General features: G+C 38.7%; 1 protein-coding gene and 1 pseudogene across 1 annotated transcript in view; both read left to right on the forward strand.

Annotated features, from left to right (window-relative positions):
* C9 (complement C9) overlaps window positions 1–13,219 on the forward strand; it is a 33,199-nt gene extending 19,980 nt beyond the window's left edge. The window contains exons 6-11 of the mRNA XM_008155597.3: window positions 826–1,131; window positions 5,239–5,479; window positions 7,025–7,150; window positions 8,820–8,998; window positions 12,526–12,754; window positions 13,163–13,219. Coding sequence (XP_008153819.2) covers window positions 826–1,131; window positions 5,239–5,479; window positions 7,025–7,150; window positions 8,820–8,998; window positions 12,526–12,754; window positions 13,163–13,185 — 1,104 coding nt within the window. The 3' untranslated portion in view covers window positions 13,186–13,219. The remainder of the gene's footprint in view (window positions 1–825; window positions 1,132–5,238; window positions 5,480–7,024; window positions 7,151–8,819; window positions 8,999–12,525; window positions 12,755–13,162) is intronic.
* Window positions 13,220–14,247: 1,028 nt separating this feature from the next.
* On the forward strand, window positions 14,248–14,765 carry LOC103298819 (protein archease-like; annotated as a pseudogene).
* The last annotated feature ends 12,787 nt before the right edge of the window (window positions 14,766–27,552 follow it).

Genomic DNA, 27,552 nt, shown 5'->3' on the forward strand with positions numbered 1-27,552 from the left:
GGGCATGTACCTTGGTTGCAGGCACATCCCCAGTGGGGGGTGTGCAAGAGGCAGCCAGTCGCCCACCACCAGCCTGATTCACGTGCCTCAGCTTTTCAGCATTTGTGCTCCTTTCTCTTTCCTTCTAGTTGTAAAACATTCACTTAGCCAGCTTTCCCGTGGTTCTGGGTGATAGACGTTTTATCTTTTAGTTGTAGTTTTGAAATTGTTATGCGAGGCGGCAGTTTAGTTGTTTACCTTTGCCGCCATCTTGGTTTCTCCCATGTCTGTATCTATTTTTATTATTTTTACAGGCAGTAGAGTGTAAAGGTGACAAGGCAGTTAAAATCTCAAGTCCTTAAATTAATTAACATGGTAAAATACACAAAATAGTTCCTGGCCCATAAGCCACCCAGAAGTGCTAGCTTTTATCATTTTTTACTTTCTTTTTTTATATACAAGTGGAAGCATATTGTGTATCTGTTATGTAACTTGCTTTATAATTATTAATATGTTAACTTTTAAAAGCTTGCTATGTTCTAAATTTTCCATTTGCATTATCTAATTGAATCCTCACAACCACCTTTGGGCCAGCTGTGGTGAGTTAACTAGTCTGATTCCTAGTCTGTCCCTGTTTCACAGACTAGGAATCAGACTAGGCAGACAGAGGTTATTGTAAGACATGGGGCTTGTATTTGAACCCCAGCAATCTCATCTCAGGGCCTTTACTTTTACCTCCTTTAAAGGCTCTACTGCCTTTCAAATAATTATGGGGGAGGGGGTCTGTGTTTATTTTGGATGGTTTTTGTATGCTGTTTATAACAATACTTTGTTATTCTCATTTAGACCAGAGTTGATAAGAATTTCAGAACTGAACATTATGAAGAACAGTTTAAAGCATTCAAATCAGTCATTCAAGAGACAACATCAAACTTCAATGCAGATTTATCTCTAAAATTCACCCAAACTGAAAAACTTGGGAAGCATAAAAATCTTCCTGAAGGAGGGCCATCGCAAAGTGGACATGACAATCCTTCTACAGGAGAAGACTCCCTACTGCCTGGTTTTCAAGCAAGTGCTGGTGGTTCATTCCGATTTAGGTATTCCAAAAATGAGACTTACCAACTGTTGTTGTCCCATTCTTCTAAGAAGGTAAGACTGAACACTTCATATAGAGAATATAATGGGATATTTTTCAAACTAACCAAATCCCCTCTTTTAAATTTATGTGTTTAGAGCCCATAAGAGAGAGAAAGAATTAACCTTTTGCACTCGGATGTCGAGTGTGACTCGACACGGTTAGCATCGGTAGCAGCTCGATGAAAAAAGCAAGTGAGTGCAAAGGGTTAATATTCAACAAATCCTCCATTAAGTTAAAAAAATGTCAGGAAGAAGAATGGTAACTGGAGAAAAATGCCATATAGGATCTTTAGCAATAGTAAGAGATGTTTGGTGGTAGTAGACAGAAAACAAATGTATTAAGAACTCAGAGCATACTTTTTGACTGAGATTATAGTAATAGACTGTTCAATTTATACTATCTTTAGGCTCCTGTAACTACATACCAGAGACAGAGTAACTTAGAAACAAATTACTGCATACCGTGGTAATTCATTGCAATGCCTTAGGATACTGACCATGTACTTGCTATAAAATGTGTCTCTAAAGTAATAAACGCCATAAAATTGTACACATTACATACGAAATTAGTCTGTTTAATTTGTAATCTGACCTTTAATTTTAGATTTTGAAAATGTGTTTGTCTTTAATATTTAAGCCAGTTTTCAAAGTTTGTATCATTATCTTTGGAATATACTTTCTATAATCAGTATGATACTTGCAAAATGCTCATTATTCCTTTATGTATATCACAATCATCTATTTAGATACCCTTCTCCCACTCTTAGTACTCATGCCTAATGATATAATAGTTTTATATGGTTCTGTATATTGCTTATATATTCACAAGAATACCCACCTAAAATGTAAAGTTTGAAAACCCTTTAAATCATTCAACAAATATCTATTTCTACATTTACTATGTAGCCACGCACTCTCCAGGTGCTTAAAATCCATTTGTGAACCAAACTAACAAAGAGTCCTAGTCCTGACCTTGTGGACAGGACAAAAATCAGCAGGGGGGAAGAAATCAGCAGGGGTAGACAAAAAGAATAAACATGAGAGCAAAAAAAGCAAGCTAAATGGTATTTAGAAAATAATAAATTCTATAGAATGAAATGAAAAATAGAGTAACATAAGGGAAATCAGTAGTGTGAGACAGATGACGGTATTAAAAAGGAAGCTTCATTGAGGAGATAAGATCTGAGCAAAAATTTGAAGAGAGGATATAGCCAAATAGTTATATTTGGGATGGTATATCTGGCAGAAGGAAGTTTTAGAGACAAATCTCTAAAATGGGAACATACCTCCCCATTGGGCCAAAGTGAACCAGAAGGAGAAAAGGTTGGAGAGGTTGCATTGAACCATACCATGAAGGATCTCAGACTGATCTAAGAATGTTTTTTTTCCCCTCTGAGTGACAGAAGAGGTCATTGGAATATTTTTCATAGAAGACTGATAGACCTTAATATGTTTTAAATGATTACTCTTGGTACACTATTAAGAAGAGATTATGAGAGTTAAGAGCAAAAGCAAGGTTTGTTAAAAAGCTATTGCAGGAATCCAGGTGAGAGATGATGGCAGTTCAAACAGGACAGTTGTAGAGTCAAACATGACTCTAAGGTTTGGGACCTGAGTGACTGGAAGGATGGAGTTACTATCAAATGAGATGGAGGTAGAGCAAGTTTGGAGGAGAACACCAGTGGTTACATTTTAGTTAGATTAAGGATGAGATGTCTTTAGACATCTACTTGGAGATATCACATAGGAAGTTGGTGTTATGATTCTGGAGTTTAGGAAATAGATATGGGCATGAGCTATACATTTGGGTGTTGTTATATAGATGGTGCTTAAAGCCATAACTCTGAGATCACAGACAGAGTTAATGTAGATAGAAAAGAGAAGAAGGTCAAAGACTAAATCCAAGGAACTTCAATAGAAACTCTGGGGGAAGAGGAGGAACCAGCAAAGGAAAGTAAGATGCGGCCATAATGCTCTAGAGCCTTGCTACTAAAAGTGTGATCCATGGACCAGCAGCATCTACATCACTGGGAAACTAGAATTTCAGACTCTAACCCAGACCCACTGAATCAGGCTGCACTTCAACAAGATTCTCTAGGTGACTCGTTCATACTTTACAGTTTGAGAACTTCCCTAGAAAATAAGAAAAGAAACACTATCAAGGAGAAAAGAGTGATAAACTGTGTCAAATATACTAATATGTCAAAGAAGATGAGGACTAACAAGCAACCAGTGGCTTGAACATTTGGAAGGTCATTGGTGACCTCAACTAGGGAGGTTTTGTTGGGGTTGTAAGGGCAGTAGCATGACTAGATTAGATTTCAGAGAAATTGGGAAGAGAAGAATTGGAAACAGCCAGTATAGAAAACTCTTTAAGGGAATTTTGCTTCTAATAAAAACAAAGATATAGGTAGCAATGTTTGGACAAGTGAAGTCAAGACTTTGTTTTTAAACCCCTATAAGATAGAAGACACAACAGTATATTTGAATAGGAATGGCCTAAGGCTTACTTCTAAAATAATTTGAGCCAAAGGACGTAACATATTTCTGACAAGATATACCTCCTAATTTTAGCAACAATGCAAAGGAATCCACTTATGTTTTATGCATCTTTGAGATTCCATTGCGAGTTTTTATGCAAGTTATCAGATGGAGAACCATATGACTTATTATAGATACAGTAAATTATTTTACAATTTTTTTTTTCAGAGACTGAGTCAGCCACTATCACCTGCAGTTCGGTCATGCAGTGTGAACAATTATGCTTCTAGAACACAGAAAGTTTGGTGTGATGTTGGTATATACTGAGATGTACCTTAAAAAGTAATATAATGTTTTTAACTTCTATGCAACCAATATGTGCCAACCACAGCTACAGAAGGACAATCTCAAAACAATTATCTAAAAAATCATGGGTGCCAACTGTAATTTAGTTTTGATTGGGACGGTCTACAGTATTGAATCACATAGTTCCTCACTACCCTAGTTTTCTCTTAGACATTCAAGCCATCATTCCAAGGAACATTTAACTGTTGAGCTGTGTTAGTTTGGCTTGAGATCCTTGTCTTACAATAGTGTCTATTCCATCTGTATTATCAAAGCTCAAGAGGACATAGTGGAAGAAAGAGAGAGACCTGAGACGTAGGTTTTTAGTACCAATCATTGGCATGGACTATTTGTGTCATGTGGGGCAAATAACTTGATAACTTTGGATCACAGTTTCTTCACCTGTAAAATAAAAAGATTGGGTTTCATACATACTATCTACATTTCCTTCCATTGTTAACATTTTTAAATCAACTTAATGAGGTATAATTTGCACACAATCAAATGCAAAAATTTTAAGCGTATAGTTCCATGAGTTTTGACTATTGTATCCACCTATGCCACCAACCCCTCAAACAAAATATAGCACGTTTCCATGACCTCAAGAAAATTTCCTCATGCCCTTTGCGGTCAATTTCTTACCACCTGAGAGGCGACCAATGACCAGATTTCTCTGATCATAGCTTAGTCCCACCTGTTCCAGAGCTTCATATAAATGGAACAATATGGAATATATTCTTTTGTGTCTGACTTAATTCACTCAGTGTAATATTTTTTTACAGTGTAATATGCTGTTACATGTATCCATAATTCATTTCTTCTTTTTGCTAACTAGTTTTCCTTCATGTGAACATACTACGATTTGTTTACAATTACCCTGTTTGTGGACATTTTAATCATTTCCAATTTTAAGCTATTCTAAAAGTCTTATACAGGTCTTTCTGTGGATGACTTTTTCATTGATCTTAGATAAAGATGTAAAAGTGGGATTACTAGCCATAGGGTTGCTGTATGTTTACTTTTATAAGAAACTATCAAACAGTTCTCCAAAGTGGTTACACCATTTTCCACTCCCACCACCCATGTATGAGAGGGTGCTAGCTGCTACACATCTTCACCAACACTTGGTATTAATCATATTTTAAGGTTGCCATTCTACTGGGTTAAAGTGATATCTTATAGTCACTGATAAAAAAAAATGTATTGCCTGGGGAAGTTTCAAATTTTGTGACTTCTAAATTTGAAATAATGGTGGCAAAACTCACATTTATTGTCTTCTGCTCCACAACAAAGGAAAAAATGTTTCTGCATGTGAAAGGAGAAGTTGCCCTGGGAAGATTTGTGATGAGAAACCGGGACATCATGCTGACATCAACTTTCTTGGATGATTTAAAAAATCTGCCAACTACCTATGAAAAGGGGGAATATTTTGCCTTTTTGGAAACCTATGGAACTCACTACAGTCGTTCTGGGTCTCTAGGAGGATTTTATGAACTAATATATGTTTTGGATAAAGCTTCCATGGAAAAACACGGTATACCTAGAAATAGAGCTCTAACTTCCAATAATGTTTTCTTCCTATTGCTGACCTCTGTCAGTGGTTATAGGCTTTAGAATAGAGTTATGTAACCTGCTTTCTTGAGAGGACACTCTCCCTGCCCTTCGACACCTAAGACCCTGTCAAACAGCAAACTGACTTCAAACTGATCATGCACTAGTCAGCAGCAGAAATTGCATTGCAATTTAATGTTATTGGTAATGCTGCTTTAAGTGAAGATCTATATGAAAGGTGAAAGAAAGTACAAGAGACATAATTTAAACAACCTATTTCTTATTCAGTAGTCTGGTTAATTATATGTATGATAATTATAGTCAAAGTATTCTTCCGCATTGTAACGGAAATATGGATCTAAATTTTCTCTTAGGGAAAAGGGAGGAAGCAATGTTAACATCACATAAGTCTAACATCTTAAAGCAAAGGTGGAAAATTAGTTCTGCCTGTATGATGATAATTGTAATCATTTGGTGGTAGTTGAATTGAGTCCATGTTGAGTAGGTTTCTGATCACACTTGAAATCATAGAAAGAAGGCCATGATTGACCATCAGTGTTTGCCATACGTACAGGTTAGGCCTCTGTGCTACGTAATTGCCAGCCTAGCCTAAAGGCTTTTATATAAATCTTTTAAGAATAAAATAGATGCAAAGGGACTATGTTAATAAGCTTTAATAATTAATTTTATAATTATGGCAAGTTATAATATTTCTTGAAGAGGTGATAGATGCCTGCATATTTCCTCTCTCTGCTCTAAAAATTGGGGGGAGTGTCCCTGAGGAAGGGAAGTATTGCCAAAAATCACTTCCGTGGCTCCTTCCCTGTAGCCTGTGGCAGTGTCAGGTGAAGAATGGGATGCACCTATGATAGTAAAGCCTGGCTATCTGTGATAGTGTCCACACCGTTGGTAAACATGCTGTGAGTGAAATAAACATGACCTGGCCAGAACCAGCTGCTCCTAGTGCCTCAGTCTAGTTTGGGCAGGTAGAAGAAGCCTACCTGGGGGAGTGGAATAGGAGATGGCTTTGCTGATACTGCCTCACAGGGCTGACGCCTGCAAGATAGTCTCTGAGCCCTGCCTGGTAAGCTATACTGATAGATATCACAGGGGGATGAGCACAAGAGACTGCACTTTGAGTAATTGAAAATCAAAAGAGAAAGGCTCAGCAGCAGTGATCAAAACACAAGGAACCCTTCAGGCTAAGAGTTTTTGGGTGAAAAAAAAAAAAACTCCAAGGGCTGAACTCTTTAATCTTAGAACTATAACCACCCTAGTATGACCTATATCCTTTTTAAATGAGGGGTGAATGTATATGTATTTTTTGCCATTAATTTGATAAACAAAGTCAAAAGGAGCCCATTAGATGCAAATATGAGGATGAAGCAGGACAGATGAGACCTTGTGTTTGCATTCAGTAATGGTGTCTAGGAATCCAAGTATGTTTTTTATAAAAGAGCAAAATTGGAATTTATATATGATATTGAAAGATAGTATCTAATAATTTTCAACTCAATACATTACATAGGTATTGAACTAAAGGATGTGAAGAAATGCCTCGGGTTTAATTTGGACTTATCTGCAGATTTTGGAGTTGAAATCAAAGGAGGTCTTAATAAAGATGATTGTGTAAAGAGGGGTTCTGGTAAAGATGGTAAGTATGGTCTAACTTATTAGGTCAAATAAAGGGGGGGGCAGAGGGTCATGTCAGTGAGCACTGCCTGGTCACTAGGAGCCCTCTTATTATCTACCCTTCTTATACACACACACACAAACACAAAAAAAAAAAAAAAAAAAAAAAAACACACCTAGAAGTGCTTAAAAACTATTTTATCTTTACAGTATTTTCAAAACTGTTATAAACACAAGCAACCCACGGAGGTGTACTCATTGGTGTCACCATTGTGCAGGCTGTGCAGTGCGCAGCTCTAGGGGGCGCCATTCACACTGTAGTCATTACAGATTTGTGCGTTTATGATGGCAATGGCAGAAGAATATCTTGAGAAAAAATTTTCTTTTCTTCCTCTACTTTTCAGAAAGTTTCTGAATGGACTATTGATAGTACTGTATGTGTCCATTAAGAAAGGAAAAGACCAAACTCTCTCTAAGTCAACTTTCCATCCGATTTGAAATCCCTAATTCACCTTCACTCAATTGGTCAAGGGGTAGAAACTTCCAGTTATAAGATAGTACTGGGCGGGCGGGGTGGGGGGGAAGGATAATGCACAACCCAGTGACCATATACAGTTAACATTGCTGTATGGTATATTTGAAAGTTACTAAGAGAATAGATCCTAAAAGTTCTCATCATAAGAAAAAAATGTTTTTGTAACTATATGACATGATATGAGTTAAATTTATTATGGTAATTTATGTCAATTATATCTCAATAAAGCTGAGAAGAGAAATCCCTGATCTATCCTTAACATAAATCATTGCATAACCATTTTAAAAATATAAATATCTTTAGCATAAAAACTACTTCTATTGTTAATCTTTAACAGATTTTCAAGCATGAGGCAGTGCTGAAATTCTCAACTTTTACTCTAATCAGAAATACAAAGCTTGGGACTCACCTTTAATGATGATAGAGAAGCAGAAAAGAGAAAAGCCTGATATCTGTTAAAGCATAGCAACCACTAACATGTGGCCATGATTGGAAGCCACTGATGAACTGAAAAGAAAGCTGAACTTGACACCAGATGTCACCATTTTCATATTTGGCCCTTAAGCTAACTACATAATTTGGGACTAGTCACTCCAACTCCCTGAGTCTCAGTTTTCTCATTCATAAAAATGTGGAAGGATAAAAATCATCTTAACATTTTTTTCTGGTTCAAAAAATCCACAAATCTAAAAGATTCACAAAAGTTTGTAAAAAGAGGTTTAGCCTGGTGAGAGAAACCATGTGGGTAGGAATTTAGAATAGAAAGAAATTTTGCTTTTCACTTTATTCTTTTTTGAATCCTTTGATTTCTTTTATAATATTAAAATCGTTCAAAGCAAACCAACATGACAGATGATTATGAAGGTAAGTCTGCAACAAAAAAAATATAGTACATTTCAAGTTGTGTTTAATTCCCACTTGTGCTTGAATTACCAACATATCTCAATCATGCTATCATTTTTTTAAAAAAAGATGATTGACATCTACAATTAGCTACTAATAAAAATTGCCCCTGGATATTTGGTGTGGAAAAGTTAGTAATATTTATAGGTAAAATTCAATGAATATATTAGACTATACAAAAGGGGTTCAGTAAATGTTTATCAATTATCACAGAGTTAAAAATGTTTGACTTACATCCGCTTTCTCTTCTCAGTAAACGTCACCAGGGATGGCATCATAGATGATGTTATTTCACTCATAAGAGGAGGAACCAAAAAATACGCAGCTCAACTGAAAGAGAAGCTTCTCAGAGGAGCCAAATCGGTTGATGTGATGGACTTTGTGAACTGGGCGTCTTCCTTAAGTGATGCTCCAGTGCTCACCAACGAAAAGGTGAGGAAGGTGTCTTTTCAGATAGAGGATTTTGTCATCCTCCTATTAGCGGTCACTGCTGGTTCAGATGACCAGTTAATTTCATCTGAAAGAGATGTGAGCATTCAAATGCACTCCCATCTCGTCCCAGGGAAGAAGCATGGCATGGAAGAAAGGCACAGAGGGTGGCATGAGACCAACCCAGGCTGAGTTTTGGTCTCTGTTCCTCAGGAGACGGGTCCTCTTTTCTGACTTCTGCAACACAAAATTCTCCAGGGCTCCAGGGTTATTTTAAGGATTCAATAAGACTGCAGGTACAGAGCCTACAGCATAGACGGGTACAAAAGAGGTGCTAGGGAACCTTTAGTGCCCTTCCATCTGCCCCTGGTTGTCCTTGCCTGTGGGAGGCATCACACCGCCACTCCCTGTTCATTCAGGGCCTTGGTGAAAGGGAAGTGTATAAGCTCCCCTTTATGAGAACTCGGGAGATAGTACTCTGTAATCTCTATTTCAAGCGTCATTTTGTTTCTCTTGGGAATCAGGTAAGTTTTCCTGAACGCACGTGATCATTACATTCAGCTGTCTTACCGAATGCGCTGGGAAATAGTACCAAATTGGGGACCCGCCTCGTGCAAATGGGTGGATTCTCCTGAATTTTGTGCTTTTGTGTTACTTTTACCTTCATCTTGCCTTTTCTGTTCTCAGTTCCCCTTTTTTTCATTTCCCCTCAATCACTCTTATCCCCCCACATGTCAAGCTATATTAAGCTGTTTCTGGGAGAACCTGGGTAATCATGAATCACTTAGCCTACGATTTTTGTTAGATTGTGCGACTTACTAGCAGCGATGCACCAATTGTCAAGGAACATCAGTGTTTTAAAGAGCTGTAGTAGCAGTGCTCTGTGTTCTGGTCCTTACAGTCCTAACGACATAGTGAAAATCATTCCTGACTCTCTCGTATAGCGACAAAGATAACACTCATTCTATCAACAAACTACATTTAGCACATATAATTTAATTAGTTTGGAAGCCTATAAGAAATCTAAATACTTAATATTATAATCCTATCTAATAAAGAGGGAATATGCTAATTGACCCTCATACCATCACAAAGATGGCGGTGCACACAGCCAATAAGGAGGGAATATGCTAATTGACTGCCCTGCCCTCAAAGATGGCCGTGCCCGTAGCCACAAGTTGGTGGCGCCCAGTCCCCTCAGCCCCGCTGGGGCGGCAGGTGCGTGGCAAGGAGTCCCTCAATCCCCTCAACCCCCCAACTGCCCAAGGCTGGCCCGAGGCACAGGCAAGCCTCAGATGACGGTTGCCCAGCCACCCAGGGCCGGCCTGAGGCACAGGCAAGCCTCGGATGGCAGCTGCCCAGCTGCCCAGGGCCACCCGAGGCTCAGGTAACCAGGGCTGGCAAAGGCTTGTGCTGCTGACAGTAGCAGCAGCAGAGGTGTGATGGGGCATCGCCTTCCCCTGATCACTGAGTCGCCTCCCACTCCTGACGGCTCCCGAACTGTGAGAGGGGGCAGGCTGAGCTGAGGGACCTCCCCCTCCAGTGCATGAATTTTCATGCACTGGGCCTCTAATATTAATATAATAATATAATACTTGATGTTATAATAACCTAAATACTTACTATTAAACTATATTGTCTTTTTTTTTTTTTTTGCATTTTAGCAAATTTCATGATAGATTACATCCACTGAAAGTACATCTATCTACAAATGACAGAAAGATAGAGTTAGCTAGGCTAGGAGAAAAGTTAGAACTGTTTCCTTACTTAACAGAAGGCCAGTGTTCATCAGAAAAAGGTGTGGCTCTTCAGGAAAACTTCAAAAAGTACATTTTAATTGTTTTTTGTCTTCTTGTGGGATTTTTGACTCCAGGGTTTGAGGTTCCTCTGAAACTGCTGTCATTACATGTCCTTCATCTTTATCTCTTTGAACACTGTATATGCATTTCATCCAAATTGTATTTTCTCCATGGCGCTCACTTCCTGTATCTTAGATTATCTGGCCTCGACTTTCCTTTGAAGGGTAAAACAAGGTGAATTTCATTTCTTAAGAATCAAAATAACTCCACCACATGCTTAGGCTGTTGGTGCCAATGTAGCCAGGTTAGGAAGTGGTTTCTTTCTTCCAAATATATATGACATAGTTGAAATCCATATCGTACGCACTAATCGTGAATGGTGTGCTGGCGGACAGTCGTGTTGATTTTGTAGAAACTCTTGGTATGTTCTGGATATGAGACTATTCACTTAAAAGTGTTATAAATGTCTTCTTTCACTTGAGGACTTTCACTCTTTAATGGTATTTTCGATAACCAATTTCCTCTTTTTGACTTTTTATTTTGAAATGATTTTAGACTTACTATAAACATGCACAAATAACACAGCCAGTAAAATTGCAAAGATAGCACAGAGTTCACATAGACCCTAAGCCCAGAACCCCTGCTATTAACAATTTAGATAACCACAGTACCATTATCAAAATCAGAAAAGTCGCAATGACTACATCACAGGCCTTATTTAGATTTCACCAGTTTTCCCCTAAGGTCCTTTTTTCTGGTCAAGGTTCCAATTAGGTTCCCACGTTGCATTTAGTGGTCATGTCCCCTTAGACTCCTCCAATCTGTGACAATTCCTCAGACTTTTCTTGTCTTTTATGACCTTGACACTTGGGATGAGTATTGGTCACTTGTGTCAAATGTCTCTCAATTTAGGCTTAAAGTAGATTGAGATTGTGCATTTTGGGCAAGAATACCACAAGACTGATATTATGGGGCATTAGTGGGGGGATTAACCAAGGAAGTTGTATGCATATATGCATAGCCCATGGACACAGACAATAGTGTGGTGAAGGCCTGGGGGAGTGCAAGATGGAGGGAGTCACTGGGGGGGAAAGAAGGGGAACATTTCTAATACTTTCAACGATAAATATAAATTTTTTAAAACATGATATTATGTCCTCAATGCATCGTATCAGGAATTATGATTTTCCTTTTTTTAATGTAGTTAAATGCATATTTCTTTTCATTACAGTTAGTGCTTTTGTGTCCTATTTAAATTTGTTCTCTACCTCAAGGTCTTAAAGATAGCCTCCCATATATTACCTTCCAGAAGCTTTATTGTTTTGCTTTAATATTTCCATCTATAACAAATCCAGAGTTGTTCTTTGTGTGTGGTATAAGTTAGAAGGTCACTTTTTAAAAAATTTCTCTGTGAATATTTTATTATCCTAGAACAATTTATATTGATGTCCATCCTTTATAGCACATATCAAAGTTTTCATTTAAATCTACCTGGATGATTATTTTAATATCAGTCCCCTTACTTCCAAAATGTCATTTCCATGAACAGAGAGATCATGACTCATTTTAGTTACTTATATCCTCCTAAAGGCTAACATCATATCTGGCAATAATAACCCTTTAAAAAATCATTTTTTACTAATTAATTAGTTAATTAATACTCCAGTGAATAATGTTACAAGCTCCATCAGTAGAAAAATACCTAAAATTAAATGTTCTGCTTCCTTGCAGCTGTCTCCTATACATAACCTGATTCCACTGAAAATGAGAGATGCACACCTAAAGAAAGAAAATATGGAAAGAGCCATTGATGATTACGTCAATGAATACAGCACACGCAAATGCCACACATGCCAGAATGGGGGCACTGTGCTTCTGCTGGACGGAAAATGTGTGTGTTCCTGCCCAATCACAGCCGAGGGAATTGCCTGTCAAGTCAGTAAACAAATAACTCCTCCAGGTGAGAACAAGTTATTTAATATCATTAGGAACATGAATATGTATTTGGGGGTTATTTAACTTGAAAATCCTGTCTCTCACCTATCTTAAGTGTCAACCTGATGCTTTGTAATCCAAAAAGCATTTGTGTTCTCCCAATTTCCATGCTATTGAGACAAAGGACCTCTATTTTCTATCTATTTGTCTCTTCCATCACTAGTCACACTGACTCTTCCTACAGAAGGTGAACATCCCCTCTAGGATGGAAATGTGTCTTGTATCTTCAACTTCATTCTGATCCCAGCACCTAGACAGAATCTGGCACATCGTGGTATAATGTATTGAGGGGATGAATACATAGATGGGTGAGTGAACCCGAAGTTGAAGTCCTAGTAATCATTAAGATTTGATATTTCTTTGTTTTCTCTAGAATTGAAACTGGAAAAGAAATAAAGTTGTCGGCTTCCTTGGGATCACATGGAAGGGAAAACACCAGGAACACTAGGACTTGCCATGTATGATGCTGCCCATGGAGTTAGTCCTTGATGCCAAATGAAAAGCAACACTCTTCATGAAAATTCTACCAACCTCCCAAGTCGTCTCTCTTGGGTCCATGATGCTTCTTTTCCTCCTTAAACTTCTAGGATGTTTCTTTCTTTCTTTTTTTTTTTTTTTCCCCCTTAATGAGGAGAGTCAGCAGTGAAATAGGCCAGGACTGCTTTCTCCTTCAGGCAATACCAATATCTTCCTAACAAATAAAAATTAAATTAAAAAGAGAATATTGGTTAGAAAGACTAAAGTAATTGCCAAAGTGCTTCGTATAACTAATATATTCTGCTACTTCCGCTACCACAAGTCTGTACCATGCAGTTTCATTCCTGTTAGTCTTTTTTGGTTATTCGTTGATATGTTCGTGCATTCATTGATTCAGCAAATCCTTACTGAGCACCTAGCACAGGCACAGCACTCTACTGGTCAGTCTTAGCTCTCCAGTGTTAAACATGTCCACAGGGGAAAGCCTATTGTATTTGTAACAAAAAGCTACTAGATGCAATTATGTGAAATTGTCTCTATTGGGTCATATTTTACCATAAAAAAAAAAGAGAGAGTGAGAGAAATAAAAACAGCAATTCATATGATCCAACTTAATAGCTACCTTTATGAGTTGTATAAGGTAAGGCTATGCATAAGAAACTGATTAAGGGAGCTGGCTATACCATCTTATCCATTAGCTAGCATGGTAGTTAAGGCCTGAGATCTTTGAAAATATCTGAAAACTCAAGAAAGAAAGAGAGAGAGTGAGTGAGAGAGAGAAAGAAAGAGGAAGGGCGGGGGAAGGAAAGAAAGAGAAGAAAGTCTCAAAGTACAAATAGAAAAAATTCAAAATCAAAGTTAATAAATGTTTAATTAAACATCAACAACATGTATCATATCAACTCCATTAATTATCATTCTTATTAATCAACATTTCGTGCATTTATAAATAAATTTAAGTTAGGGAAGGGCGGAAGTAGAATGTCCAAGGCTGCAGTCATGGTGCAGGAAGAGGAATATATTCTGCACTACAATTTGAATGAGAAGCAGAAGGCAACCAAGGCCAAGCATCCTCCACTCAATGGGAAGTACGAGTATTTGGATAATACAACGGCTGTCCAGTTACTTGCCTGGGGAGATACACCAGAGGAAGCTTTCGAGCAATGTGCAATGGCCATGTTTGGCTACATGACAGATACGGACACGGTGGAACCCCTCCAAGCAATAGAAGTAGAAACACAGGGAGATGAGCTATAGTCTCTTCTGTCTCACTTTTTGGACAAGTTGCTTTATTAGTTCAGTGCTGATGAATTCTTCATACCCGGGAAGTGAAAGTACTTAGTCTTGATCAAGTAAATTTCAAATTACGGTCAATTGAGTGAGGAGAATTCTCATTGTCCAAGCATCCTCAGGGAACTAGAGTCAAGGCAATAACATATTCAGCCATGCAGGTCTATCCTGAAGAGAAGCCAGAAGTTTTTGTGATCATTGACATTTAAGATAAAGAAAAAACTCCTATGAAGAACTGTTTTTTTTTCTCTTTCTTTTGAGAAGATACCACAATATAAATTCTACAGTCTCTGGTGATCTATGATGGTTTGCAGAACAGAAATTTTTTACTTAAAGTATGACTTTCCCACAATGGAAAATCAAGGCATAGCCTTCTTCTGTACTAACCAGATATTCAAATGTTAAAGAATTCTTCAGATGGCAAAAAAAAAAAGTTAGTTTTTCTCAGTTTGTGGAAATTCTCAAGGATGCACATGATTGCTGAGAAGTCACAGTAAATAAACTACTTATAGGAAAATTAAAAAGCAAAATTTAAAAAATATTCAAGTTTTTTAACAACAAAGATGGAATGCATTTTATTTTTTTAATTAATTATTTTATTTTTTATTGAATTTATTGGGGTGACACTACTTAACAAAATTATGCAGGTTTCAGGTGCACAATTCTACAGCATATTACACTGTTTTGTGTGGCTGCCTGTTAGGCTCAGTCACAGAAAAGAGCCTCTGGCTATCCTCCACAGGGTGGGGCCAGCGGGAGGACAGAGGGTAGAGCTATTGCTTTCCTCCAGGCTGATGCCGCACTGTGGGGAGTGCTCCACCCAAAAAGAGGGCATCTGCCCTGTGGTAGAATGACAGCACAGGGATCCTGTCCCTTCAGCTGCCTGTCTAGAGCCACAAACCCCAGACTCTCCCCATGTGGTTCTAGGCCACTTCGCCCTCCCTCTTCCAGAGCCCAGGGTGAGTGGATGCAATTGAAATTTTGTATGTTGGCCCTTTAAGAGGGTGCCTGTGTCTCCAGTGGACTCCTGCCTCTCCCTGGCAAAGAGAAACCCCGCTGCTATTCACACCCAGAGGTTATGTGGGTGCCTCTTCCCAGCTCTGGTGCTCAGGGCAGGGGAGCCAGCTTCAGATTTAGACCCCACACTTCTAAGGGGGAACACCCTGAAGCTGATATATCCATCCAGAACCTCCGCTGCCACCTTTAGGAGCGAGACCAGCCTTTTTCGAAACTCCACCCTTCCTACCAGTTTTTTCGTTTGTTTTCTTTTAATATATTCTATTGATTTCAGAGGGGAAGGGAGAGGGAGAGAGAGATAGAAACATCAGTGATGAGAGAGAATCATTGATCAGCTGCCTCCTGCATGTCCCTTACTGGGGATTGAGCCAGCAATCCGGGCATGTGCCCTGACTGGAATCGAACCCTGGCCTCCTGGTTCATAGGTTGATGCTCAACAACTGAACCACACTGACTGGGCCCTACCAGTCTTGATGTGACTTCTTCTGTAAATCTTTGGTTATAAGACTTCTCTTCAGCTAGTCTTCAGTTGATTATTCAGGATGATTAATCTAAAATTTATTTGTAATTTGAGTTCAATCCTGGGAAGAGGTGAGCATAGCTTTCATCTACACACCTCCATCTTGGATCTCCTATGGGGTGCATTTTAGTATATTGGGTCTGATATAGAAATGGTACTCTAAAAATAAAGGCACTCTGCCCTTTAGGGTATAAAATAGCTTTGGAAGTTCACGAGAATTCCCTGCCCTCCAAAACCTAAGTGAATCAGGAAGAATGAAGGTGCCGAATGAATACAAACACTGAATCTGGTCTTAGACAAGTCACTGTGGAGAGAGTTTTTGACGTAGAGCGTCTGGATCAAGGGTTGTTGTCATAGTAACTACTGAGAGTCCCTTGAACCTTTGTCAGTTGTCAAACAACAAAAGAGCTGAGCCTCAACTGGATTCCTAAGGATCCGCTTAATGATTTATGTGAGTTCCTTCTACTGAAAAGAGGTCAAAAGTGTAGATTCACTATTGGCAGCAAGATCCTTGGGAATCCAGTTGAGGCTCAAAGCTGGCATCTCTGGTGATCATTTCCAGCAGGGTGCACCATTGAGACACCAAAAACTACCCAACAGGAAACAACTGATTCTCTGGACCTAAACTGAGGAAGCGTCACCAGAAATTGGGGCAGATGACCTTCTGGCTACTGAGCCTTACATGGCTCATCCTGGACTGTGGTTGGGAGAAGCAGACTCCTAAGAAGGGAAGTCCAGCCCTTCACATGCTCTCAGACAGGGCACACCACAAATTCAAGGCAAAAGACACGTGAGGAAGAGTCCTCTGAAGTTCTGGCCATATATTCAGAACATTACACTGAACCCCATCTGTCAGCAAAAGAACCTGGAGAAGCTGGGCATAGTTCTCTTGGGCCTCATGGGAAAAGGACCTGTAGGGCATTGCTACATGTTTCCCTTTTGTACTTAACACTTAGATTGTTTATTTATTCTACTAATCACATGATATGAAGAAAGCTAATAATTGTTTGAGGTATGGGTCTCCATCCTCACACTGGCTTCTCACTACTATCTCAACACCCTTTGTGTGTGTGTGTGTGTGTGTGTGTGTGTGTGTGTGTGTGTGTAGTGGGACATTATACAACAGCCCATATAACAGCAGCTCCTGAGTTAGTTTCCCTATGGTAATTTATGAAAACAATACCAAATGTTGGATAAAAGACTATGTCAGCTTAGTTTATTTGAAAAGAAAATAAAACATTTCTCTCTCTCTCTCTCTCTCTCTCTCTCTCTCTCTCTCTCTCTCTCTCTCTCTCTCTCACACACACACACACACACACACACACAAATATTTCTCATGAGAAATATCCATCTTTCTGCCCCTCCACCCTTCAACTCCATGGTGGTTTATTACTCACCACCATGCTGACAGCTGTGAAATGGTTCAAGACAAGAGAATGATGAACTATTTAACAACAGACAAGTTATTAAACCACTAAGCCACAGGATAATAATATCTCCTTCACAGAATTATGTTGTGTCATTAAGACAATGCACACAATCACTTTGTCACCTAACAGACAAGCAATGAATGGTTAACTGTTACTATTGTTGTCATGCAAGGCTACTGGTAAAAATCCTTCCAAATGTGACTAACATTTGTGATACGAGAAGCCAAGGAGATTAAATCTGAAAATTGAAGATAATGGCATATGGCATAATGGTTTAGTACTCTCTGTAATAGTTAGTGGGTTTAGTGATCTTTTTAAAATATACATACCGTAATATGGCCAGCCACTGTGGCTCAGTGGTTGAGTGTCGACCTATGAACCAGAAGGTCATGGTTCCATTCCCGGTCAGGCCATAAGCCCTGGTTGAGGGCTTGATCCCCAGTGTGAGGTGTGCTGGAGGCAGCCAATCAATGATTCTCTCTCATCATTGATGTTTCTCTCTCTCTCTCCCTCTTCCTTCCCTTCTGAAATTAATAAAAGTATATTTTTAAAATAATAAAATAAAACATACATAATATAAAATTTACCATTTTAACCATTTTTAAGTGTAGAGTTCAGTGGCATTAAATACTTCCTCACTGTGGTGCAACCATCCCCACCACTCATCTCCAGAATTGTCATCATCCCAACCTAAAACTCAATAGCAATTAAACAATAATTTGCCACTCCTTACTTCCCCAGCCCTGGTAACCACTATTCTACTTTCTGTCTCTATGAATTTGACTATTTGACGTACCTCATATAAATGGAATCATGAAACATTTGTCCTTTAATTGTACTGAGTGTAATGTCTTTGAGCACATATCAGAATTTCATTACTTTTTTTTAAAAATTGTTGAGAGATTTACAAATGTCTCCCCTTCCCATGGGAGAGGGCCCTTTTACCCCTCTCCACCCAGACCCTACCAGCCACCCCTCCCCCGCCCCAGGACTTCACCACCCTATAGTCCGTGTCCATGGGCTATGCTTATAAGTATACAAGTTCTTTGTTGATCTCTCCTCGTCCCCCACCCCCACATTGACATATGCCTCCATGCTTCGGGTCTTATTTTGTTGGCCAGTTCATGTTGTTCATTAGATTCCACAAGTAAGTGAGATCATGTGATATTTGTCTTTCTCAGATTGGCTTATTTCACTTAGCATAATAGTCTCCATGCTGTCCCAAAGGGTAGGAGATCTCTCTTTTTAACAGATGCATAGTATTCCCTGGTGTAAATGTGCCACAACATTTTTATCCACTCATCTACTAATAGGCCCGTGGGCTATTTCCAAATCTTAGCTATTGTAAATTACACTGCCATGAACATAGGGGTGAATATATTTTTTCTGATTGGTGCTCTGGGGTTTTTAGGATATATTCCCAGAAGTGGGGTCAAATGGCAGTTTTATTTGAAATTTTTTTTTTGAGGAAACTCCTCTGTTTTCCATAGTGGCTACACCAATCTGCATTCCCACCAGCAGTGAACTAGGGTTCCCTTTTCTCCACATCCACTTGTCATTTGTTGATGGTAGCCATTCTGACAGGTGTGGTGTGGTATCTCATTGTCATTTTAATTTGCATCTTTCTGATGATCAATTACTTTGACCATTTTTCATTGGCCTTCTGTATGTCTGCTTTGGAGAAGTGTCTATTCAGGTCCTCTGCTCCCCACCCCAACCCTTTTATTTTATTTTATTTATATATTTATTTATTTATTTATTTATTTATTTATTTTGCTGCTAAAAGCTTTATTGTTTCCATTTGGTCTAATGCATGGAAGAGGGCTCCAGGGTGGTTAAAAGAATGGCTAGCGGTTTTGGGGAGTGGCTCAGGCAAAAGCCGACACCAGGGGAATGCAGAGGGGGCCTCAAAGGCCTCTGGGCTCCAAAGGCTCCTAGTCGTGCTTGAGGGTGAGCATTTCCAAAAGATAGTGACCCAGCCCAGCCTCGGGGCTGGCCAGCCTGTGGAGGTTAGTCAGGTGTCGCCCATATTTTTTTATGAGTTTCACCTCCTCACCCCGGAAGTGGTTCTCCAGGAAGTCACAGAGCTGAGGGTCTGCGCAGATAGAACCAGGGCCTGCAGCTCCACAGGGTCCTTTTCTCCAAGGCTATGGCGGCTTCCCTGGCGTCCTGAGTTTTGCCCACTCATCTTGGGAAGGCTCCTGCAAGTCCTGGAAGAGAATGCAGCCACCTCGCTTATTTTGCTTCTTTAAGAGCTGCTCAGCACCCTCGGGCTTCTTCTCCAGGGGAAAGAAGTGGCCCCCGCCCTCCAGAGCCACACCGTCCAGGTAGAAATGGAAGCCCAGAGAGAGGTGGGTGTGGGAGGCCCGCAGAGGCAGGCTGGCCAGGCGGTTGATAGCAGCCTCCACCTCGGTGGGATACTTCTGATGAGTCTGGGAGCTCATGGTTGTCGGCAATAAGGAGTTAAGGTAAAAAGAAAAAAATAATAACAACGAAACACGGTGTTGGTTGGTTTCAGAGGCTGAGGATGGCTGAGATGGTTAAGATGGTGGTGACTGGATAAGATAAGATGCTGGAGGGTGGTCAGAGCCTGGAAGAAGGGGTGTCCCTGAGTCTGTTCCATGTAAACACTGTTGAAGTGAGAAAAAGATCCAGGTCTGCCCATTTTTAAATTGGATTGTTTGTCTTCCTTTTGTTGAATTGTATGAGAACTTTATATATTTTGGAAATTTAACCCCTTAGCAGATATATCATTGGCAAGTATGTTCTCCCATACAGTGGGTTCCCTTCTCATTTGATGGTGGTGTTGTGTGTTTTTTATTGTTTTTTTTTTCTGTGCAGAAGCTTTTTATTTTTAATGTAATCCCATTTGTTTGTTTTTTCTTTGTTTCTCTTGCCCTAGATGTATTGGCAAAAATTCTGCTACGTGAGATGTCTGACATTTTACTGCCTGTGTTTTCTTCTAGGATTTTTATGGTTTCATGGCTTCTATTTAAGTCTTTTATCCATTTTGAGTTTATTCTTGTGTATGGTGTAAGTTGGTGGTCTACTTTCATCTTTTTGCATGTATCTATCCAGTCTCTTTTGTTGAAGAGACTGTCTTTACGCCATTGTATGTTCTTGCCTCCTTTGTCAAATATTAATTGATCAAAATGGTGTGGGTCAATTTCTGGGGTCTCTGTTCTCTTCCATTGGTCTATAGGCCTGTTCTTGTGCCAGTACCAGGCTGCTTTGATTATAATGGCTTTGTAGTATAGTTTGATATCTGTTATTATGATCCCTCCAACTTTGTTCTTCTTTCTCAGGATTGCTGCAGCTATCAGTGTCTTTTATGGTTCCATTAAATTTTTGAAGTATTTGTCCTAGGTCTGTGAAGAGTGCCATTGGAATTTCAATAGGGATTGCAGTGAATCTGTACGTTGCTTTGGGTAGTAGGGACATTTTAATTATGTTAACTCTTCTAGTCTCTGAGCATGGTGTACTCTTCCATTTGTTTGTATCTTCTTCTATTTTTTCACTGTCCTATAGTTTTCCAAGTATAGGTCTTTTGCCTCCTTGGTTAAGTTTATTCCTAGGTATTTTATTTTTGTTGTTGTTACAATGGTAAATGGGATTGGTATTTTTAGTTTCTTTTTCTAAGAGTTCATTATTGGTGTATAAAAATGCCATCTATTTCTGGATGTTGCTTTTGTATCATGCTACCTTGCCAAATTCATTTATTAAATCTAGTAGTTTCCTGGTGGAATCTTTAGGATTTTCTATGTACAATATCATGTTGTCTGTGAATAATGACAATTTTATTTCCTCCTTTCCAATTTTGATGCCCTTTATCTCTTCTTCTTGTCTGATTGTGTGGCTAGGATTTCCAGTACTATGTTGAATAAGAGTGGTGAAAGCAAACATCTTTGTCTTGTTCCTGTTCTTAAGGAAAATGCTTTTAGTTTTTGCCCATTAAGCATGATGTTGGCTGTAGATTTGCCATATATGGCCTTTATTATGTTGCAGTATGATCCCTCTATTCCCACTTTGCTGAGAGTTTTTATTTTAAAAAGGTGCTGGATTTTGTCAAATGCTTTTTCTGCATCTATGATATGATCATGTGATTTTTTTATCTTTCATTTTGTTTATGTGATGTATCACATTAATTGATAAGCAAACATTATACCAGCCTTGCATCCCTAGATTAAAACCCACTTGATCATGGTAAAATGTCTATCAAGTTGTTTGCCTAATTTGTAATCAGATTGTTTTGTTTTTCAGTTGTAAGAATTCTCATATAGAATTCTGGATGTCAATCCCATATCAGATAGATGATTTGCAAATATTACTCCCATTCTAGAGGGTACCTTTTTACTCTGATAGCGTCCTTTGATATATAAAAAGTTTTTAATGTTGAAAAAAATTAATTTGCCTACTTTTTCTTTTTTTTGCTTATGTTTTTTATTTCATACTAAAAAATAATTGAATCTGAAGTTAATGTCATAAAGCTTTCCCCCTATGTTTTCTTCTAAGAGTCTTCTAGTTTTATTAGCTCTTGTGTTTAGTTTTTAATCCATGTAGAGTTGACTTTTGCATATGGTATAAGGTAAGTCTTCAACTTTATTCTTCTGCATGTAGATATCCAGTTTGTTGATCAATATCATTTGTTGGTCAGTGATTTTTTTCACCATGTGCTAGCCTACTAAAGTCAATCAGCCTGGAAGCAACAAGAGAAAAGAGGGTCAGAATGACAATGAATCACTCCACAAATTGTGTTATAATAAATGTTTTCATAACTACATTGTAAATATTCCTAAGTCCTCCTTATAGCATTAATAATAATATGAAGTTCCAAAAAGTCCTATAGAATTGAAAATAGAAATATTCCTATTCTACTGACCAAAAGAAAAAATGCCATTCGGTTTCACTCAGGTATGGCTAATTTGTATTAGGACATAAATAATTATCTATTTAGGTCAGCTTCCTGCCTGTCTAATTCAAATGTGAGCAATAGAGTATAAAAAAGACTAAGTTTGAGTAATTTTTCAAGTGGAGAGAATAGGGTAATTCTAAAGTGTAAAAAAAAAAAAGAAAGAAAAGAATAACTAAGGAAAAAGATTAAAATCTGGAAATGTTTTCAAATTTACTATTTTAAACAAACTTGAAATTATATTCTATAAGTGCAAAAAAGAAGTAAGACCTCACCAATATTTATCCTAAACTGAAAAAAAAAATCCTATTTTAAAATTGAGCAGACAATAAATGAGGAAAATGAGTATATGTAAACCTGCAATTAACTGACAATGGGAAAGGGAAAGAACTCAGGGAATGGTGGAGTGATCTACTTTCTCCTGTCATCTTCCCTGAGTCTGTAAAACCCAAGGCTCACCTGCTATTTCCCAAACTTTCTGGTCTAATCTTCCTGTTGAGAAGGAAAATGAGAAGGAAGGAAGAAAGGAAGGAAGGAAGGGAGGAAGGAAGAGAGGAAAGGAGGGAGGAAGGGAGGGAGGGAGGGAGGAGGAAGAAAGGAAAAATAGATCCATTTTTCCATATAGGACCTTTTCTTTCTTTCATTCATTAAAATGCACATTACCCTTAACAAATTGTTTAGCACAATGACCAATCCAATGAGGGTGCATAGTTTGATGATGTTAGTTAAATCTTGAAAGCCCAGTGAGATAAGAGAATTACAACTTGGATTTAGCCTTGGAGGAGAATTTAAAGAAATGAAGAGATAAAGAATCACGAGAGGAAAATATAAAACTAACAGACGCCACTGAATATTCTGAGTTCCCCCAAACCCAAGAAGAGGGTCAGATACAAATCAGAGCCAAAGTAGCAGAAGAAAGTAAAAAGTGCATTAACATATAACAGAATTCTTCTATGAGCTTTGTTCTTTCTTTCTCTTTGCTCTGCCAGCTGTTTTGATAAAAGACTTCTTAAGTAAAGTTTAGGCTATTTTTCCATTTTCTTACTTCAGCAGTTCTTTTAGAGTTTAGTAAACATTTTCCTGGGGTTGGGTTTAAATTGTAATGACAGCTGTTTCCTGCCCTTCTTGAGTTTAAATAAAATTCCCTCATCTAGGGTATAATATAGTGGGAATGCTCTTTCTATTGGAAGATGAGTTCATTTTGTACTGAAGTTGATAAATAAGTTATTTTTTTCTAGAGCACTGATGTTCTGAAAGGGTTAAGGCCTCTTTTCATCAAAAATAGAAAGTTCAAGAGTGAAAAAAAAATCCATTTTGTTTTCAAAACAAAAAATGAAAGAAAAATAAGCCAAATCAAGGTACTGCCCATTTCCTCCTGCACAACCTTTTTCAGCAGGCCTGGCCATATCCTGCTTCCTCCCTGCCACTTTCCATCTGGCTATTCCATATCTATCCAAGCAGGGAGACTAGAATTTCCTTGAATTTCTATGAATCTATTTTGTGAGTTTGAGTTGTTCTTTGCTGGCAGAATGCAAAAAGCATGTTGATGAAAAGTGTCAAGCATAAAAAATAATGGAGTTTTGACTCACCAGACTCAGTCTGGAAACTTGAGGGGTCACTTAACATTTCTGTGCTTTCATCATCAAAAAGCAACAATGCAGTGATCATCTCCTAGCGTTTGGCAGTATTTTAGCCAAGCGTTCTCCGCCAGCTTCCCAGAAATGATGGGCTTTGGGGGAGGCTGTGCACATGCAGAATTCGTGTGCAAAGAGTCTACCGCTTTTATCAGATTCTGAAAGGAATCCATGCGCCAAAATGCAAAGGTTTGAAAAACAAAAGCTGCGCTAGGATCTTAGGGTGACAGAAGGAAGTACAAAAATTGGAGGAGTTTCAAATCTAGTTAGGGAGCCAAACCTAATGCAGCCAATTCAGTGGGAGAACCATAAAAGGCAAACATATCGAAGAGCTTCATTTCATGGTGTAGTCTGCAGGAGTTCAGAAAAACCAGGAGATGAGTGAGCAAGAATCATGGAAGACTTCCTGGAAGAGGTGAGACTCAATATCCCCCTATTTTATCTCAGGGGTTTTTCCAGGTGTGCTCGTGTTGGATACTTAAAGTAGATAACCTAGCGTTTCTTCCCTAAAATGTTAGCCATTCAGGTGATAAAGCAGAAGTTGTGTAAGAGTATTTCTAACAATTTAATCATCGCTCTTTAAAGCCTGTGAGGTACAGCCTTGACAATACTGTTAATAGTGATCAGTCGTGTGACTTAAATTTTAATTTGTGCTATCTTCCTCCATTTTCCTGTTAATTGGCTTTTAAAAAATGAACAGCCTCGCCCTGTTTCTGGGCCGCACAGTCTCCGCCTAGCTGTCCCCTTCAGCGGATAGCAAAGGGACAGACAGATTTTACACTGCCTGAACAAAAAGTTTTCCAGAATGCAAAGGTATGCACAGAGAATGCATGTCCAAGTACTTGAAGGATTCTAACCAGGTTTGCACTCTCTGAGCTACTTCTCCTTCCAAAGGCAGGGCCCATACCAGGAAAATATAACTTTATCTTCTTTAGATGGTATCGCTGCATTGTCTGTCATCTTTACTGCATTTCCTGTTTCATCTTTCTGCTCAGGGACTTGTGTACTTGGTTGATATGACAGAAAATATACTCACATGTGTCACAATGGAAATAATTGTTTTAAGTAAAGTGATTATGCTCCAAACACTAAAACTACAAACCTATTAGTGGATTATAAGTTATGGTTAAGAGCTTCAGCCCTTACCTGGTTTTCTCTTAGCCAAAATACTTCTTTTAAGTGTACATTTTTCAGAGACTGGTGAAGTTATGTCAGTAACAACTAAAAATTACCTTAATCTGCATTTAGAAGTAAGCAGAAATTGAAAGGGAATTCAAGTGAAAGAACTGAAATTCCAAGTCGTCTTAACCCAAGACTTGTCCAATCAGCTACATTGTTCTTGGAAATTGCTCGATTTCTGTTTAGCACATAACTTTTGTCCCACTTACTGGTACAGAGAGAAAGTCATAGAAAGACCACGTGTAAGTAATTATTATGTAGTGCATGGTGAAAACGTATTGACAGGCTTAGTAGTAAACAGTGTCAGAGTGTAGAATTCTTTCTAACCTGCAGGGCTTGCCTGGCAGCCTGTCCGCCATCTCGCTAGCACGAATTACCTGTGTGCTCCTCCTCTTTGAGGCCTGCACTTTGGATTCCTCTGCGGAGCTTTAGAAAATACTGATGCCAGGGTCTCAAAACTACAGGTTTTTATTTGAGTGGCCTGCAGTAAAGCCTGGGAACTAGACTTTTTGAAAAACTTCCAGGTGAGCCCTAGCCAGTTTGGCTCAGTGGATAGAGCGCCGGCCTGCGGACCGAAGGGTCTCAGGTTCGATTCCGGTCAAGGGCACATACCTCGCAGTCTCGGGTTGGATGCGTGCACGAGGCAACCAATTGATGTGTTTCTCTCACATCATTGTCTATCTCTGTCTTTCCCTCTCTCTTCCACTCTCTCTAAAAATCAATGTGAAAATATCCTCAGGTGAGGAAGAAAGAGAGAGAGAGAGAGAGAGAGAGAGAAAGAAAGAAATGGAGGGAGGAAGGGAGGGAGGGAGGAAGGAAGGAAGGAAGGAAGGAAGGAAGGAAGGAAGGAAGGAAGGAAGGAAGGAAGGAAGGAAGGAAGACTGTCAGGTGATTTTAATGCACAGCTGGTTGAGACCCACCCCTTTAGACCCTAAGGTGCCCCTGCACTGGGATAATCTCTGTTTCGGCAGAGAGTGAAACAAGAGGCTTCTGGTTACGCTAAAAAAGCTGCCACTGAAAGGTCTTCATTTGGCGATTTTTACATCAGTGGCATGCCTGGTTCCCATACCTGTGCTGCCTTGATTTTTCTCCTTCATTCATTCGCTACACATTTATTATGTGCCAGAGACTATGCAATTTGAGATTACTGACTACCAACCTAGCTTGTGACTCCTCCTCAAGCCCTTCCCTTCTTTAAAATACCTATATCAGGCTCCTTTCTACCCGCCAAAACTTGAGCCTGCCCTGCCTTCCCACCTTGCCCTGGCAATGATTCTATCCATATTTCTTATCACATCTTGATTTTGAAAAGCATTTTCATTTTAAGGAATAAATAAGGAACATCTTTTTTAATAAAGGGTTTTGTATTGTCATGGTATAATTAGTATTTGATCGTCATCAATGAAGAAATTTGGTGCCCCTCTACTAGGTAAATGCGGTAGTACTGACAAGAAGATCTAAACATTTGCAACCCCAAATTAAGGACTCAGTTGGCTTTCCTTTCCAATAGGAAACAAGATGGTCTTCTACCTTTGGAATTACTTTAGGATCAGGCTATATATTCAAATAAAAGAAATAATTCTGTGTACCAGAATATGTTTACATAGGTGCTACAGTTGATTGGTGGGGAATCTAACTACTTGGGATCAAATACCATGCCCTTAATGCAAGAATATGTAGTTCACCTGTGTGAGAGGGATTGGGGCATTTGATGCTAACAAAAATTATTGAAAAATTAACACATGAACCTAGATTGAAATGTGCTTTATATTTTGAGTGAAATGAATAGTATTCTATGATAAGCTTATGAGTACCATATTTCCACCATTTAAATGTTGAAATTATTATTAAAATTACTGTGATCCTTTTGATCTTTTTAAGCTTATAGTTGTTGTTTTCAACAAGCACTATCTACGCAAAACAGAAAAGTTAAAATATTAGCAAAGTACAAAATAAGAATTATGTATGATAATACCTCCACCCAAGTCAACCACTGTTAACATTTTAGAGTGGATCCTTCATTCATAGATGATAGATAGATAGATAGATAGATAGATAGATAGATAGATTCCACAAATACAGACTTTACATAAATTAGGTTAATAATGTACACAGAATTTAATATATAGGCACTGTTATACAATTTTTGAGTCAATTTTCTGACTTCAGAACCTCACCTATAGCTGTTCTCATATTATTTAAGGGTCATAACTGGATAAACCTGGCCAGTTATACAAATGTTCTGAGGGCTAAGGTTGATATGCAAATCAACCTTGCATATCAATGTGTGAAAGCTGGACAGACCAC

Source organism: Eptesicus fuscus, chromosome 4 (assembly GCF_027574615.1).
Source record: "Eptesicus fuscus isolate TK198812 chromosome 4, DD_ASM_mEF_20220401, whole genome shotgun sequence".
Taxonomy (NCBI): Eukaryota; Metazoa; Chordata; class Mammalia; order Chiroptera; family Vespertilionidae; genus Eptesicus; species Eptesicus fuscus.